Source organism: Podarcis melisellensis (assembly GCF_964234715.1).
Source record: "Podarcis melisellensis genome assembly, chromosome: 2".
Classification (NCBI taxonomy): domain Eukaryota; kingdom Metazoa; phylum Chordata; class Lepidosauria; order Squamata; family Lacertidae; genus Podarcis; species Podarcis melisellensis.
Window position 1 is genome coordinate 110,954,987 of NC_138529.1, and position 18,038 is coordinate 110,973,024.

General features: G+C 45.0%; 1 protein-coding gene across 1 annotated transcript in view; it reads right to left on the reverse strand.

The window, feature by feature from the left end:
- The window catches only part of SKIC2 (SKI2 subunit of superkiller complex), a 62,562-nt gene that overhangs the window by 27,565 nt on the left and 16,959 nt on the right, over positions 1-18,038 (reverse strand). Inside the window, exons 14-19 of the mRNA XM_081901374.1 lie at positions 17,344-17,490; positions 16,018-16,117; positions 13,791-14,003; positions 11,655-11,765; positions 9,734-9,845; positions 1,149-1,267 (exon numbers count right to left, since the gene is read on the reverse strand). Coding sequence (XP_081757500.1) covers positions 1,149-1,267; positions 9,734-9,845; positions 11,655-11,765; positions 13,791-14,003; positions 16,018-16,117; positions 17,344-17,490 — 802 coding nt within the window. The remainder of the gene's footprint in view (positions 1-1,148; positions 1,268-9,733; positions 9,846-11,654; positions 11,766-13,790; positions 14,004-16,017; positions 16,118-17,343; positions 17,491-18,038) is intronic.

The window sequence follows — 18,038 nt, forward strand, 5'->3', positions numbered from 1 at the left end:
TGACCGACTCTGGGGTCGCGGCGCTCATCTCGCTTTATTGGCCGAGGGAGCCGGCGTACAGCATGACTAAGCCGCTTCTGGCGAACCAGAGCAGCGCACGGAAACGCCATTTACCTTCCCGCCGGAGTGGTACCTATTTATCTACTTGCACTTTGACGTGCTTTCGAACTGCTAGGTTGGCAGGAGCATGGACCCAGCAACGGGAGCTCACCCCGTCGCGGGGATTCGAACCGCCAACCTTCTGATCGGCAAGTCCGAGGCTCTGTGGTTTAACCCACAGCGCCACCCTTGTGTTGTGCATAAACTTTGGCTAAATGAGGATGATTGCGAGAAGACTCAAATCAGTCTTGGTATGTTGGTGGATTATGCCAAATGGTAAAAATCAGCAGAATTTACGCAGAGTGAAAACAATACAGGTTTACTCATCTCGCAGAAAATTCACACAAGCATAGAAATGGCTTTTAAAAATGGATTGTGCTAAATAAACTATTTACTTATTGCATTTATATCTCACCCTTTCCTACAAGGAGGTCCAGGAGGAGCACATGGTCCTCCTCCTCCCCATTTTATCCTCACAAGAACCCTGTAAGGTAGGTATGACTGAGAGTGAGTGACCGGCCCAAAATCCCCCAGTGAGCTTCATGCTCAAGCGGAGATTTGAACCTGGTCTTCCAGGTCCTAGTTTAACCACGTAGATCAGCTAAAGTACAGTGGTACCTCAGGTTAAGTACTTAATTCATTCCAGAGGTCTGTACTTAACCTGAAACTGTTCTTTACCTGAAGCATCACTTTAGCTGCGCTGCCAGAGCACGATTTCTGTTCTCGTCCTGAAGCAAAGTCCTGAACCTGAAGCACTATTTCTGGGTTAGCGGAGTGTGTAACCTGAAGCGTATGTAACCCGAGGTACCACTGTAGCTAAGAGCAACTTCCAAGGTCAGAAACCTCTAAATACTAGTTGCCAAGACCAAAGAGATTCTGGTTGTCCTGCCCTCCTTGCAAGCTCTGGATTACATTTAGGCTCGACCCAGAAGGAAAGCTCTTACGATACGTTATTTCAGCCCTGACACTTCAAAGGACACCCCATTGCAGAATAATCTGGCGCAACAGGGATGGGAAACGGTTTGTGTGTGTTTGTGTGCCTAACTCACCAACATCATCCGGTGAAGATCAGCCATCTCAGGCGCTTGGTTTTTGCACAAGATGATCACCATCCCCGTGGTGTCGAGACCTCGGCGTCCAGCTCGGCCTGCCATCTGGATGTACTCAGCTGTGCGAGAAAGAAACATGCACTTAGATGTTAGAATTCCTGCTCCGTGATTGCAGTCATGGGATTGTTGTCTATCACATGACAGTATATGTTTTGACTCCACAGGGTGGGAAGTGACGGAGACAGGATGTTTGTGTTACTGTGTTCCGTGAAGTGGGACTATTGGCCTTTGTTTTTTCTCTTTGCTGTCTGATGCTAGAGAGAGAGGGAGCCATGTTGCAGTGCTCTGTGTGTGTTTATATGTCAATAAAGTAGATTAGCCAAAATGCTGAGTTGCTGAGGTCTGTCACACGCAGACTCTGCGGATCCCTAAGTGTGCCGGTGTCGGTTGGCATCGGTCGCTGAGATGTTCGGGCAGAAGGAAGCTTTTGAAGCTCCCGAATGAACGACCAGGAGGGAGATAACATACCAGTCGGGCATGTGTCCCTGCCAGGGTCCTACTTGAGAATAGGACGAGCTCCTGTCATTAGATGGTTGAAACTGCGGTCAAAAGGGGCTCTTCAATAAATAATGGTTGCCAACTAGGAATCTATCCAGGCGGAAAACAGTTCCTGCCTCAGCACCTGGGGTGAATGGCAGCTTGCCACCAGGTGAATCAATGAGCAACACCAGGTCCGTATCTTGCTGCTGATACTAGACTTGCCGCTTGTAAGGTGAGACCGGCAGCTGGGAGCTTAATGCACGTCCCCAGTCTTAACATATGGCCAGAAAAGAAGATGAGCAGCCACCACAGATCTGGCCTCACTCCTCTTTCTCCTGCAGCAATACAGCCAAGCTATCGCTGCTTGGGTGCCCACCATGAAAGCTATCAAGAAGAGCTTGTTCATCCCGGATTGGAACGGAGTCAGAGGAAGCTGCGCTGGGAAAAAGACAGTTGGAAAAATATATACAGTGGTACCTCGGGTTAAGAACTTAATTTGTTCCAGAGGTCCGTTGTTAACCTGAAACAGTTCTTAACCTGAGGTACCACTTTAGCTAATGGGGCCTCCCGCTGCCGCCGTGCGATTTCTGTTCTCATCCTGAAGCAAAGTTCTTAACCTGAGGTACTATTTCTGGGTTAGCGGAGTCTGTAACCTGAAGCGTATGTAACCTGAAGCGTCTGTAACCCGAGGTACCACTGTACTAACAAAGCAGTATTCGACGGATGAAAGTATATGATGTCTTCCGGAGGCGGCGCGAAGGGTAATGGCTGCCCTTTCCTAACCGGGAAGGGAGCTCCGCTCGAAAACGGGTCGTCCGCTACATCGGAAAACTGCAGGCGGCAGAAGCCTGCAGTCTTGGGACCCGGCGGGCGCCAGGAGCTGCCCCCAAAACGTTGAAGGAACCCCGTAAGGGGCTCCAGATCGCGGAGGAGGCAGCGGCGCTGAGGGTCGTTCTGCAATCGGCGGAGAGAAGCCGCGAAGCTGTTGCCGGTGAGCGCTGACCTTTCTTCCTGGATTTGGCACTTTGAAAAGCAGCAACCCGTGAGTAACAAAGACTTTTAATCAATTTGAGACTAAAAAGCAACTGAATTTGGTTGAAAGCGGAGGACGAAAAGAAAAAGGAAGTCCGTCTTCCGCTGTCACTGAACTTCAAAGCAAAGAGCTGGAGGAGTGGAGGCTGAAAGTGAATCTTTCATTAATTGGATCTGAGCATTTATTGAACCTCATTTAAAGGCAGAAAAGGAGTTTAAGCATTGGATTTATGTGTTAGCATGGACTGTGAAATCTTCCTCTGTTGAAGTTACAATTTAAAGAAGAAAACCAGGTGCTGGAACTGCCTGGTAACAGTAGCAGTCAGTTTGCAGACTCAAGTATTTTGATACATAAATTGGAAAAATTTGAGAGGTCTGGACTTTGTTACTTTATAACACCAACTGAAGTACCAGCAAGCACTGTTTTGAGACATTGTGTTTTTATAACACCAACTCTGCCAAAAATTTAACATTTGAAGGCTTTTGGACATTAATTTCATTATCTTTGGGTATTTCTTCCTGAAAGACATTTTAAGCTCCCCCTAGAGGTTTTTGAACTTAACAGCAGTGATATTGTTTTACTTTCTATTTCCCGGCCTGCTGGCTGAGTGCTGTCATCTGGGCCGTCTTTTTCTCATGGGAACAACTCAGCTTGACCTTGACTACCAGATAAACTTGGAATGAGTGGCGCAAAGAAAAAGGAGACTAAAGAAAAAGAACAAAGACCAAGAACGAGACAAACAACCTTAGCCTCAACTTTACAACAACGCAGATCGTCTGTGCCTATTTTGCACTCTGAGGAAGAAGCTGCCTCCTTGCCACAGGCAGGGGGAGGAGAGACAGAGGAATTACAACTGGAGGATATGGCTTCAGGATCAGCTGCTTCTATCTTAGAAAAAATTTATGAAAAATTGGAATCTTTGGATAAGAGAGTGGAATCTTTGGACAAAAAGGCTGATGAACAAACATCGAAAATAGATCAGAACACAGAATGTTTAAATAGATTAACTGGACAAGTGGCACAGAACGTTCAAACGATTGCAAAATTGGAGGAGGCTACAGGGGAGAACAGGAAATTGGCTGAAGATACTAGCCAAAGACTTGGAAAGTTAGAAAAAGAGGTGAGACCACTCAACAAACAAGTAGGTGAACATCAGACCTATCTTTCGATGATTGAATTGAAAAATAGGGAGACCAACTTAAGGATAAAATCTGTTTCCGAAGTAGAAGAAGACAACCTGGCTGAGTTTTTGACCAAAATATTTTCCAAGCATTGGAACCTTGAGGAGAAAGATTTTAAAATCACATCAGCTTTTAGACTTGGAAGACTGATAAGAAAAGACAAGCCCAGAGCCTGCTTGATAACAGTGAGATCAAAGGAGGAGAGGGACAAGATTTTGGGCCTACACTACAGAGAATCACTGGACATTTTGGGCAAAAGAATTGAAATTTACAAGGACATTCCTAGACAGCTTTTGGATTTGAGATCTGAGTATTTGGAACTAGCAAAACTACTGAGGAGCAACTCAATCATCTTTAGGTGGGACTTTCCTCAAGGATTATCTTTTACTTTTAGAGGGAGGAAGATTAAAATTAGAACATTGGAAGACAGAGACAAATTTCTGAACCAGTACGGAGAAGACCTTCATAAAGGACTTGGATTACTGCCGGAGCCTGGAGCACCAAAGGAACCGGCACCCTTGGATCCTGAAGATCCAGAGAACAAGGTACCACCCCCTGAAAAATAACCAGATCTATCCAGGATGTCTCTGCAACTTCTGAGTTGGAACATAAATGGCTGCAACATTCCGGAAAAAAGGAAGAAAATCTTTCATATATTAAAAAAGGAACAATTGGACATTATTTGCTTGCAAGAAACGCATGTGACTAGGCTCCACAGAAAAGTATTGGTAAATAAAAGACTTGGCCAGGAATTTATATCTTCAGATAGAGTAAAGAAGAGAGGGGTGGTGATATATGCAAAAGAGAGCCTTTCACCTAAATTATTATTTAAAGACGAACATGGCAGAATCTTGGCAGTCGAAATACAACATCAAGGAGAAAAAATTATGCTATTAGGAATCTACGCACCAAATGAAGGGAAATCGGAATTTTATAAGAAGTTGCATGAGAGCATGCTGGAATATCTGGACTTTGACAACATCATTATGATGGGAGATATGAACGGGATTGTATCAACTAACATGGACAAGTCGCAAAGTCAAAAAGTTACTAAAGATGGCAGACTACCAAAGACCTTTTTTGAAATGACAGACAATATGGACTGGATTGACATTTGGAGAACGAGAAACCCCTTGGGAAAAGAAGGAACATTCTTCTCTGAAGCCCATCTGACTTGGACAAGAATCGACCAAATATGGATTACTAGAGGTCTGGCACCTAAGGTCAGGAAAGTGGAAATCTGCCCAAAGACCTGCTCCGACCATAACGCTTTGAAAATGGATTTGACATTGTTACCAACCGGTTCCTTTCGATGGAAGATGAATGACAACCTATTTAGAGATCAGGAGATCATTAAGAAGGCCCAAAAAGTTTTGAAAGACTATTTTGAAATAAATTTGAACACAACGGTGGAAAAAAGAACAATCTGGGACGCAAGTAAAGCCGTGATGAGAGGGTTCTTAATACAACAGAATGCTATAAAGAAAAGGAAACAAAATGAAAAGAAAGACAAGATTTTGGAGAAAATTAAAGAATTAGAGAAGAAGTTAAGAATAAACCCGAAGTCACAGCTGATTCTGAGAGAAATTAAACTTCACCAGGCACAATATTCTAAACTGATAAATCAGGAAATAGAATGGAAGATTAAATCAATGAAACAAAAAACGTTTGAATCGGCAAATAAATGTGGGAAACTGCTGGCTTGGCAATTGAAGAAGAGACAAAAATTGAACATAGTAACAAATTTGGAAATTGAAGGAAGAAATATTCAGAACCCCGTGGAAATTAGAAAATCCTTCCAGAAATATTTCAAGAAACTATATACTCAAGGGCCGCAAAATGAGGCTGAGATTGAACAATTTTTTTAAAAAAATAGTCTTAAAAAATTTACACAAGAAAATAGACTACTCCTGAATAGCCAAATAACACGACAAGAAATTGAACATGCCATTCAGAACATGAAATTGGGCAAATCTCCAGGGCCAGACGGCTTGACCTCCAAGTACTATAAGACAATGAGTGACTATTTGATTCAACCTTTGATGGAGGTCAGCAATGAAATCCTGGAGGGAAAGAAGGCGCCGGAATCGTGGAAGGAAGCTTTTATCACATTGATACCAAAATCAGAAACTGAAAAAACACAACTTAAGAACTATCGCCCCATCTCCCTTCTAAATGTGGATTACAAAATATTTGCTGATGTTTTAGCAGGCAGACTTAAAAGAGTTTTAAATGAAGTAATTCATAAAGACCAGGCCGGCTTTCTCCCAGGTAGACACATGTTTGCAAACACAAGGAACATTATTGACATTTTGGAACTTTTGCAAACAGACATAAACACTAAAGCAGTGCTGATTTTTATAGACGCGGAGAAGGCCTTCGACAACATCTCTTGGAAATTTATGAAGGGAAATTTAAAAGAAATGGGAGCGGGGCGGGGTTTTGAAAATGGGATTGATGCAATATATTCAGAACAAAAAGCTAAATTGATAGTTAACAATGTGGTAACGGAAGAATTTAAAATTGAAAAAGGAACACGACAAGGCTGCCCGATTTCCCCTCTGTTATTTATTTCAGTTTTGGAGGTGCTCCTGAACTTGATCAGAGGTGACCGGTTGGTGCAGGGGATTCAGGTCGGAGCGAAACAATATAAACTTAAAGCTTTTGCAGATGACCTAGTTTTGACACTGCAGGAGCCAGAATCTAGTACGAAAAGAGTATTACAACTGATACATGATTTTGGTCAGGTGGCGGGATTTAAGCTAAATAAACAAAAAACGAAGGTGTTAGGGAAAAATATGACAGATACAGAGTCAGAACGGTTTCAGAGAGAAACAGAATTATCATTGGTGAAAAAGGTAAAGTACCTAGGGGTCAACATAACAGCCAAAAATCTGAGTCTATTTAAGGACAATTATGAAAAATGCTGGTCTGAAATTAAGAGAGACTTGGATAGCTGGGCAAAATTGAAGCTTTCTTTGTTGGGCCGAATTGCTGCTATTAAGATGAATGTATTGCCAAAGATGTTGTTTCTGTTCCAAACATTGCAAATTGTGGACAAAACGGAGTGTTTCCGGAGGTGGCAGAGAGATATTTCCAAATTTGTCTGGCAGGGCAAAAAGCCCAGAATTAAGTTTAAGATATTAACAGATGCGAAAGAAAGAGGGGGCTTCGCCCTGCCAGACTTAAGGTTGTACTATGAAGCCGCAGCTTTCTGCTGGCTAAAAGATTGGCTACTTCTCGAAGACACTGACGTGTTGGATCTGGAAGGCTATAACAATGCTTTTGGTTGGCATGCATACTTGTGGTATGATAAGGTTAAGATCAATAAGGCCTTTAAGAACCATATTGTCAGAAAAGCAGTGTTTAATGTCTGGACAAAATATAAAGACTTATTGGAAAATAAAACTCCAAGGTGGCTCTCACCTTTGGAAGCTAAGGCCCGAAAAAGAACCAATATGGAAGCCTATTGGCCAAAATATTGGGAACTGTTAGAAAAAGACGGAGATAATTGGAAATTGCAGAGTATGGAGAAAATGAAGGATAAAGTGCGAGACTGGTTACACTACGCTCAGATTAAAGAAATTTTTAAAAGTGATAAAAAGCTAGGGTTCCAGGTGGAGAAATCGAAGTTGGAAACAGAATTGTTAGAACCTAAGACTAAGGTACTTTCAAGAATGTATAACTTGCTGTTGAAATGGAATACACAAGACGAAATGGTTAAGTCGGCTATGATAAAATGGTCACAGGATATTGGGCATAACATTATGTTTGAAGACTGGGAAAGGTTGTGGACCACTGGGTTGAACTTTACTGCATGTAATGCTTTGAAAGAAAATATAATGAAAATGATATACAGATGGTACATGACCCCAGTTAAACTTGCCAAAATATACCATTTGTCTGATAATAAATGTTGGAAATGTAAAGAAAATGAAGGAACATTCTTTCACCTCTGGTGGACCTGCCCTAAAGTGAAGGTCTTCTGGGAAATGATATATAATGAGTTGAAAAAGGTATTTAAGTATACCTTCACCAAGAAACCAGAGGCCTTTCTTCTGGGCATTGTCGACCAGAAGGTGTTAAAGAAGGATAGAACATTTTTCATGTATGCAACAACAGCAGCAAGGATACTACTCGCTAAGAACTGGAAAACTCAAGATCTACCCACACTGGAAGAATGGCAGCTGCAACTGATGGACTATATGCAACTGGCGGAGATGACTGGCAGAATCCGAGACCTGGGAGAAGAAAGGATCGAAGAAGACTGGAAGAAATTTAAGATTTATCTACAGAAACATTGCGATTTAGTGGAATACTAAGAAGGATGCTTGGTTATGAATAATTGGCCATCACTAAACTGGACTAGAATTTGATGATAAGAGAGATTAAGAGAAACAAAAATTGTAGGAGAATTATTTTATTGTATTTAAATAAGTGGTTATAAAATTGAAAATAAGATGATAATTTGCTTGACAAAAACTTATTAATGATGTAAGTGGGAGCGGGGGATGTGAGGAAGTCTAAAGATGTTATGAAATTTTGTAAAAACAAAGTAACGCTGTTTATTATTTCTGTATTTCTTTTATTAAAAACTTCAATAAATATTTATTAAATATATATATATATATTCTGCTGAAAGCTTGCCAATGTCAATAAAGACATCATTAAAAACTGAAAAAAAAAGAAAGTATATGATGTTTGACACGACTGCAAATTGTGGACTCAGGGACGGGAATTATAAAGCATCAAAATCGAGATGTGGAAAATATGGAAACAACGAGGAAAGAGGCAGTACTGAGATGTGGAGATATGCTTCAGAGATCCAGACCGTGGGGAGATCTGAAAAATTAATAATTATAATTTGGACTATAATTTTTTTATTTTAGTTTTTTATTTTAATTGGAGTATTATGATTGGATATATTAATTGGATGTTTTTTATTGGAAAATCAATAAAAATGATTTTTTAAAAAAAGAAAGAAGAAGCGCTTGTTCAACAGTGGAACAGACTCCCTTGGAAACTCTGCTTCCTTGGAGGTTTCTAAACAGAGGTTGGGTGGCCAGCTGTCCTGGATGATTTTAGTTGAGATTCCTGTATCGCAGGGGGTTGGACCAGATGACCCTCAGGGTTCCTTCCAACTCTACAACTCTTTAAAAAGCTAGAGAATAAAACATGGGTAGAAAAATCCATGGAGGAACGGGGGGGGGGGTAGGGAAATGATTAAATATGGAAGGAAAGTAAGCATTAAGGCCGGGGAGGTACCGTATTTTTCACCCTATAGGACGCACTTTTCCCCCTCCAAAAATGAAGGGGAAATGTGTGTGCGTCCTATGGGGCGAATGCAGGCTTTCGCTAAAGCCTGGAGAGCGAGGGGGGTCGGTGCGCACCGACCCCTCTCGCTCTCCAGGCTTCAGGAAGCTATCCGCTAGCCGTGGGAGACCCAGCTCTCCCAAGGCTAGCGGAGACCTTGCCGGCACCCAGAAGCTTGGGGCGCGCTGAGCTCCGCATGCCCCAAACTTCGGGATTAGCTCAGTGCTCCGCTAGCCATGGGAGAGCCGTGCGGCTCCCACAGCTAGCGGAGACCTTGCCGGCAGCCAGAAGCTTGGGGCGTGCTGAGCTCTGCACGCCCCAAGCTTCGGGATTAGCGCAGAGCACCTGGGGGGGGGGGGAAATAATTTTTTTCCGTTTATTTCCCCCCCCCAAAAAAACTAGGTGCGTCCTATGGGCCGGTGCGTCCTATGGGGCGAAAAATACGGTACTTTGCCACTGCGGTCTGCAAAACAGGTGCACGTGAAAGTTGCCTGCCCTCCCTCCGCTTTCCCTGTTACCTGGAACCAGATCCCGGAAGTTTGTGCCGTCGTGTTTGCGGATCGAATCAAAGACCACTGTCCTTGCCGGCATGTTCACCCCCATGGCGAAAGTCTCAGTGGCAAAGAGGATCTGAATCAAGAACGACAGAGAAAAATGGGTGTCAAGTTGCTCCTTATGTTTGTCCCCTGCCCAGTGTCAGCTTCGCCTTTGAGCTGGTGCCAACGACTGGGCTCTTCAGCCCCAACTGGACCAGACTGGACCAAGCGAGCTGGGAAGCACTTCCAGAGACCTTCCACTTCAGGAGAGCAGGTCTAAGTGCTATGGACTCACAACTGTGAGCATCAAACTCAGTGCCAAAGTCAGCAGAGCACAGCAGAGTATGAACTACACGAACGACGGCTCTGAAGCATCAAGTCTTTATTCTTTTACAGCTACTGCAAACTAAAAAATAAGCTAGAAACTAAACACTGGACTGCATGAGTGTTACAGCTGCTTAAGCAGACGTCTTATCTCTACACACGGAACACTCAGATTCCCAGAGTCAGGCTGGAGCAGAAGAAGCGATGAGCAGATTCCGCCCCCTCCTTTCTGAAAACAATGTCAGGAGATTCTTGCAATGGGAGGAGTGAAATATCCACCCCCACCCCCAACCGTTCAGTTTCTTTTAATTTTTTTTTTTTACATTTTCATCTCGCCTTGCCTGCAAGGAACTCAAGGTTGCATGTAGGAGGTCCCCGTCCTTTCATTCTCACCTTGTGGACATTATTATTATTATTATTATTATTATTATTATTATTGACCCCACCCATCTGGCTGGGTTTCCCCAGCCACTCTGGGTGGCTCCCAACAGAATATTAAAAACACAATAAAACACCAGACATTAAAAAATTCCCAATACAGAGCTGCCTTCAGGTGTCTTCTAAAAGTCAGATAGTTGTTTATTTCCTTGGCATCTGATGGGAGGGCGTTCCACAGGGCGGGCGCCACCACTAAGAAGGCTCTCTGCCTGGTTCCCTGTAACTTCACTTCTCGCAGTGAAGGAACCGCCAGAAGGCTCTCGGAGCTGGACCTCAGTGTCCGGGCTAGACGATGGGGTGGAGACGCTTGTGGCCAAGTGGGAACAGGAACCTGTGTCCACTTCAGGTAATATCCACACTTTAAACCGTCATGACTTCCCCCCAAAGAATCCTGGGAAATGTTAAGGGTGAAGTGTTGTTGGGAGACTCGCTCACAGAGCCACACCCTCCACAAACTACAGCTCCCAGGATTCTTTGGGGGGAAGCCATGACTGCTAAAAGCGGCGTAAGAGTGCAGATGTGACCTCAGTCACACGGCGGCACCTCTCCAAAGTATAAGCTCAGAGAGCTCCTCCGAGACTTGGTGTTCAATATAAAGGACTATCAAAAAAACCGGCAGAGAGGAATTGAAAGAGAATTAAGAGCCTCGGGCGTGAGGTCTCCAGGCTGATAGTTGACAGACAGATGGACATTTGTTGGGGATCGAAACCGGGAAAGGGTGTGTGTGTGGGATTTTGGGAATCCAAAGGGTGTACAATTATATTTTGTTTCTTTTTACTTTGTTTCGTTACCAGTATAAAAACTGGGAAATTCGTGGAAGGGAACTTGGACCGACTTTAGAAAAGGGTTTAAAGAATGAGCGTTGACGTACAAATTGAGGTTTATAAGTTAAAATTGGTTAATTAAAACGAATTAAATATAATAAGGCAAAATTTGGGGACAAGAACTTGCTGAGCTAATAATTGGAACTGGAATACAAGAAGGGGAGGTGTGGGGAAGTCAGGGAAAGGTGTTATTGAAAATAAGGAATGTAAATGCTATGTGTTTTTAATTTTTCTTTTGTTTTTCTTTTTCTTGTTTTTTGAAAATTTCAATAAATATCTTTTAAAAAAAACACAAAGTATAAGCTCAGAGGACTCACCTTGACAAGGCCTTTGCTGAACAGCATCTCCACCACTTCCTTCAGGATGGGCAGAATGCCGCTGTGATGCACCCCAATGCCTCGCTTCAAGAGATCCACCATATGAAGGACCTGGAAGAATAGCAACCGGGCTGTTAAAACGCTGTTAAAAAAAGACAAAGCCCAGCAGCCCCTTCCCTATTGCTTCCAGGAAGCTCGTCACCATCTTGGATTTCTCTACTAAGAGGCTATCAAGAAAATCCTTGGAAATAACGTCTATACAACTCTGGCGGCCATCTTGATGCTTAGGCTTGCGAGACAACTTGGGTAGTGGCGGCCATTTTGAAGTTTTAACCCAGGCCTTTGAGGGGTGGTGGCTGTTGAAATCCACTCTAATCTGCTGCCAATCCGCTACAAGTCCAAGGTGCTGGTACAGTGGTACCTTGGGTTAAGAACTTAATTCGTTCTGGAGGTCAGTTCTTAACCTGAAACTGTTCTTAACCTGAGGTACCACTTTAGCTAATGGGGCCTCCCGCTGCCGCCACTGCGCAATTTCTGTTCTCATCCTGAAGCAAAGTTCTTAACCCGAGGTACTATTTCTGGGTTAGCGGAGTCTGTAACCTGAAGCGTCTGTAACCTGAAGCATCTGTAACCCAATGTACCACTGTACTAATGTATAAAGCCCTTAACAAAATAATAATACACTCCATGCCTCACGCTGGCAAAGACAAAGGGTGGTCTCCAATGTTAGTTCTACTCAGAAAAGACCCGATGAAATTAAGGGCTATGGCTCACTTTGGTTTTTTCATTTCAATGGCTCTACCCTGAGAGGAACTGAATTGGATGCAACCTGAAGTACACTGTCTCTTTCTTCCTCCTTCCTGGTATCTACTCCACCTCTTGCAAGCCATGTTTTCCACACCCAGTTCCTTTCCCACTTAACACAAAGAGGCCACAATGCTCTACTCTGCCTTGCAGAATTGATGAGACAGGACAGCCTCTTGAGATAACAGCAGGCATTCAATATCTGCATTTTCTGGAAAGAAGACATTTTCATTCCAACAAGCTTTCTCAATAGGTCTCTGGCATAGGTGTCAATTGTGTGTGTGTGTGTTCTAAACTCAACTTCCCATTACTTTTTGTGCTGTTGTTGTTAAACAGCTCTTTTTCATTATAATTTTTTAACAAGTTACATTCTCCCAAGAAGGGAAGAGCACCGTTCTTGGAGGTACTGCAATACCTGGTTGATGGATGGAGTGGATGGGGCAAGCCCTATTCCATCTCCCAGCACGAAAAATCCGTTTAACGTACAGTGGTCCCTTGGTTCCCAAATGGCTTAGTCATTGAACTAATCGGCTCCCAAATGCCACAAACCTGGAAGTAAGTGTTCCGGTTTGCGAACGTTTTTCGGAAGCCAAACGTCCGACGTGTCTTTGTAGCTTCTGATTGAGTGCAGAAAGCTCCTGCAGCCAATCGGAAGCCACGCCTTGGTTTTCGAACGGTTTCGGGAGTTGAACGGACTCCCAGAATGGATTAAGTTCAAAAACCAAGGTACCACTGTACAGTAGTCCTCAGATGACATATCAGATATTAAACTGATAAGAACAGGTGCAACCCCTTGATCTTAGTCAAAAGGCAAAGAAGCAGTATGAAATCAGCTTTTAAAAATTCTATACAGTGGTACCTCGGGTTAAGTACTTAATTCGTTCTGGGGGTCCGTACTTAACCTGAAACTGTTCTTAACCTGAAGCACCACTTTAGCTAATGGGGCCTCCCACTGCTGCTGCAGCGCAATTTCTGTTCTCATCCTGAAGCAAAGTTCTTAACCTGAAGCACTATTTCTGGGTTAGCGGAGTCTGCAACCTGAAGCGTATGTAACCTGAAGCATATGTAACCTGAAGCATATGTAACCTGAGGTACCACTGTATTCTACAACTCCTTGGGACATATGTGGAAGGCGATGAAAATATACAACTGAAGCCACTATCTAGCAGTCAAGGTGTTAAGGCACAGCTTTTCCTCCCTGGGCAGCGAAGCTGTTTTGAGGCCCGGTTCCCCTCAGCAACCCTAAAACTGAAGAGACACCTTCATGCCAAGAGGCCCAGCGCCCTGTGGGCATTGCCGCAAAGCCAACCACTGGCTGCCCCACTCTCTGACCTGAGGCAGCTGGCGGTCTGTGCCCTTCAGGCGGGAGATGCACTTCTGGAAGAAGACGTGGATCTCGCTCTTCTCGTTCGTGGTGGTCAGGTTGACGGTGGTGAGCATGGAGGCGTTGTCGTCGCAGCGGTTGCGGGAGAAGGTGAAGGCCACCACGGGCAGCTGGTCCTTCTTGCGCAGCATGTCGATGAGGGAGAGCCAGATGTTCTTGTCCTGAGGGAAACGCCACAGGTCAACGTTGGCTTGGGGCCTAGGACGGCATCCTGGACTACAAGTCCCATCAGCCTCCGCCACCATGGCCACACTCACCTATCTTGCTTTTTAAAAAAATATGCTTTTTATTAAGTTTTCATTTTAAATACACCAACACCAACAAACAAAAATATCAAGTCTTTTTACATGTATCTTACGTTGTGCTCCATAGAGCCATTGACTTCCCTCCTTCCCTTCCGCAGGTTTTCTTATTCCAATCTTTAATTCACAGTTTCATTAGTAAAAGACAAAACCATGACATAAGATTTATTTCAGTCCTGCTAACGTCTTCAAATTTCTACAGTTCTCACTTATATAGACCATAAATTTACTCCATTCTTTTTGGTACTTCGTCTCCTCCTGCCTGCGAATCCTATGGGTCAGTTTTGCTAGTTCCGCGTACTCAACCAACTTTGTCTGCCACTCCTTTACAGTCGGTATCTCCTGTGTTTTCCACTTTGGGGCTATCAGAACTCTGGCTGCTGTCGTAGCATACAAATATGGTCTTTGGTCCGTCTTCTTAATATCCTCTCCTATCAAACATAGCAGTAGTTCTTCAGGCTTTTTTGGGAAAGTATATTTAAACATCTTTTTAAATTCATTATAAATCAATTCCCAAAACTCTTTCATTTTGTCACATGTCCACCACATGTGGTAAAAATCACCGTCCTTTTTGTTACATTTCTAACAGATTTTGCTACTCGTCCTATACATTTTTGCTAGTTTGGTGGGAGTAAGATACCAGCGATAAACCATTTTCATTACGTTCTCTTTTAAAGTAGAGCATGCAGTAAATTTTAAATTCTCATTCCAAAGTTTGACCCATGCATCATATTCTATACAGTGGCGCCCCGCAAGACGAATGCCTCGCAAGACGGAAAACCCGCTAGACGAAAGGGTTTTCCGTTTTGGAGGTGCTTCGCAAAACGAATTTCCTATGGGCTTGCTTCGCAAGACGAAAATGTATTGCGAGTTCCTGCGGGGTTTTTTTCCTTTCCTCCCTTTTTCCCAAGCCGCTAAGCCGCTTAACAGCTGATCCGCTAAGCCGCTAATCAGCTGATCCGCTAAGCCGCTTATCAGCTGATCCGCTAAGCCGCTTATCAGCTGATCCGCTAAGCCGCTAATAGTGCTAATCCGCTAAGCCGCTAATGGGCTTGCTTCGCAAGACGAAAAAACCGCAAGACGAAGAGACTCACGGAACGGATTCTTTTCGTCTTGCGAGGCACCACTGTATTATGCCCAAAGTCTATTGCCCATAGGCCACACTCACCTATCAAGGTGGCCTGCCAGAGGATTGGGGGCTCAGAATCCCACACGCCAAAAGGCACCCCCACCCTTGTTTTTAAAAAGCTACGCCAAAGGAGAAGTGGTGACATTAGGTCCTAATGAACCCATTCTCCATTGCCCTTCCCGTTACAACACACATCAGCACTGGGTCATTTTATGTATTTATTGATGCCGGGGGCGGGGATAGACCTATTTGGTGTTTCGCAACATTCCGACTAGTTGCAGGGCCTTAGCCAGACCTAGCAGAGTACACACAGAATCCACGGAAGCAATTGGCGACTTGGCTGCAGACAGGATAGATGAAGCAGGAACCAGGAACTTGTAGTTAGGTGTTTATTATATACAGTGGACTATTTACAGGAACAGAACAGGGGTCTTTAGCTAGCTCTCTCTGACACAACTCACAACTCCTACACTGACACACAGAACTCTGAACCTCTGAACTCTGAACTAACACATTCCAGTTAGTAGGCCATTAATTATCACTCCCTTGAGAGAGCTTGACCAATCAGGGAGCTGTCTCCATGTCTCTGTTATCACCAGGCAGACTTACTCCTTCAGATTGCCTTCTGGCTGTCTGCCAAACCTTAATTGACTCTGTGTGAGTAGCTGAACGTACACAGATTCCCAACAGGCCAGCATCAAACTCCCTCCCTCCCAGGTCCTCAATGAACCTGGCCCAGCATACCTGGCCTGCCCCAGCCCCTGGGTGCATGGGCTGCTTGGCCCCAAAGGTCTGGGAATGCTTGCTGGCCCGCTCCTTCTTGGCATCCACAGCATCGTAATACCTGGAGGATTCATTTGGACGGGGAGAAAGGGGCGAGAGGAAACACGACCAAGGCGTATAAAGTTACACATGGTGTTGGAGAAAGGGGACAGAGGTTTTTCTCTCTCAGAAATACTCCAAGTCATCTAGTGGAGCTAAGCATTGGACGGTCAACTTTTTTTGCTGCCTGAGGCAAAGGACAAGATGGCCGCCGCTCCCAGTTCCAGAGCTCAATCCTGAATCTTACTTCAATACTGGCAACAGGACAGCACCCCTCGCCCCACCACGTCCGTGGGGAGAAAGTTCGCTCAGGGCAGGCTGTGAGTGGCACATGCCATCTCTGCCCTTCTGATGCCTTGCCACCATTCCCCCAACCATCCCTGAGCATCTGCCGCCTGAGGCAACTGCTTCACTCAGCCTACTGGCAGGGCCGGCCCCACGGAGGGTTCAGGCCAGCCAAAGGAAGGATTCATTCATAAAGCACACCAAGTTTAGGGGTTTTAGACAAATTAATGGAGAGAGGCCACAGCTACCAATGGCTACTGGTTATGATGGCTATACAGTGGTACCTCGGGTTACATATGCTTCAGGTTACAGACTCTGCTAACTCAGAAATATTACCTCGGGTTAAGAACTTTGCTTCAGGATGTGAACAGAAGTAGTGCTTTGGCGGTGCGGTGGCAGCAGGAGGCCCCATTAGCTAAAGTGGTGTTTCAGGTTAAGAACAGTTTCAGGTTAAGTAGAGACGTCCGGAACAAATTAAGTACTTAACCCGAGGTACCACTATATATCACAAGCCAACATCAGGGGTAGAATACCAGAGTTGTTGGGACTCGCAAGCGGGGAAAGAGGCTTTTGTGCTCAGGTCCTGCTTCCAAGGTCCTGCTTGTCTCAGGCAGGAAGAGAGTGTCTTGGGCCGGGGTTGGAGTAAACCTAAGGCCTTGTTAACAAGCCAACCTTATGCCAGCGGTAGCCAATGCCACGCCCTCCTGGCCTTCCTGGACTACAACTCCCATCATCCTCGTCCGTCGGCCACACCGGCTTCCCTTCCCTGTCCTAAATGTTTTACGAGGCCATGCCCCTGCCATTTAGATGGACTAAGGGAGCTGCTTCTGGAGACAAGATCTGGGGTACCATTAAAGTGCAGTTATTGGGCTTATTACACTTTTGGCCACCAAGGTAGGGTGGGGACTGCCATTTGGCTTCCCACCAGCCGCCGAGACGCTCTGCCAGCGCTTCAGCCCTCACCCCTTGGTCAGGAACGTGCCGCGGGCGTCAACCAGCAGGAAGAGCTCGTTCTGCGTTTTCTGGCTGTTGCCTGTGTACAGGTAATGTTCCAGCGGGACGGGGCGCTTCAGGGTGCTGATCACGTAGATTTTCTTCCTCTTGATCCTCCTGCAAAGAAAGAAGGGTGCCTAGCATGGCTGAGTTGCAAGCTTCCTGCTTGCAGACTCTCCCATTTCCCCCAGCTCACCCATGGCACACCTCCACATGGCAGATGCTGGCATGATAGACATGGTGGTACTGCAAGGGGGTGGAGCCCTTCTTTATCCCTTCTGGGCCACCTTCCAATGGGAGACAGGCAAGCCAGGGGTGGGCGGGGCAAGGCAAAGTGGGTGGGGCAACAAATGCAGATTTTCCATTTGGAAAATCCAGCTGGTTTCTAGATGTGCTCACAAATACCGCTCTCTGTCTTCCATACGGGCAAGCAAGGCATGCAAGAGCTGTCCCAGAAACTCCAGCGGGTGCAGAATGCTGCAGCGAGGCTCCTCACGGAGTCCCTGCCATGGGAGCATATTCACCCAGTGCTTTTCCAGCTGCACTGGCTCCTGGTGGGGTATAGGATCAGATTTAAGGTGCTGGTTTTGATCTTTAAAGCCCTTCACGGCCTAGGACCCTCATACCTACGGGACCGCCTCAGCTGGTATGCCCCACGGAGAGCC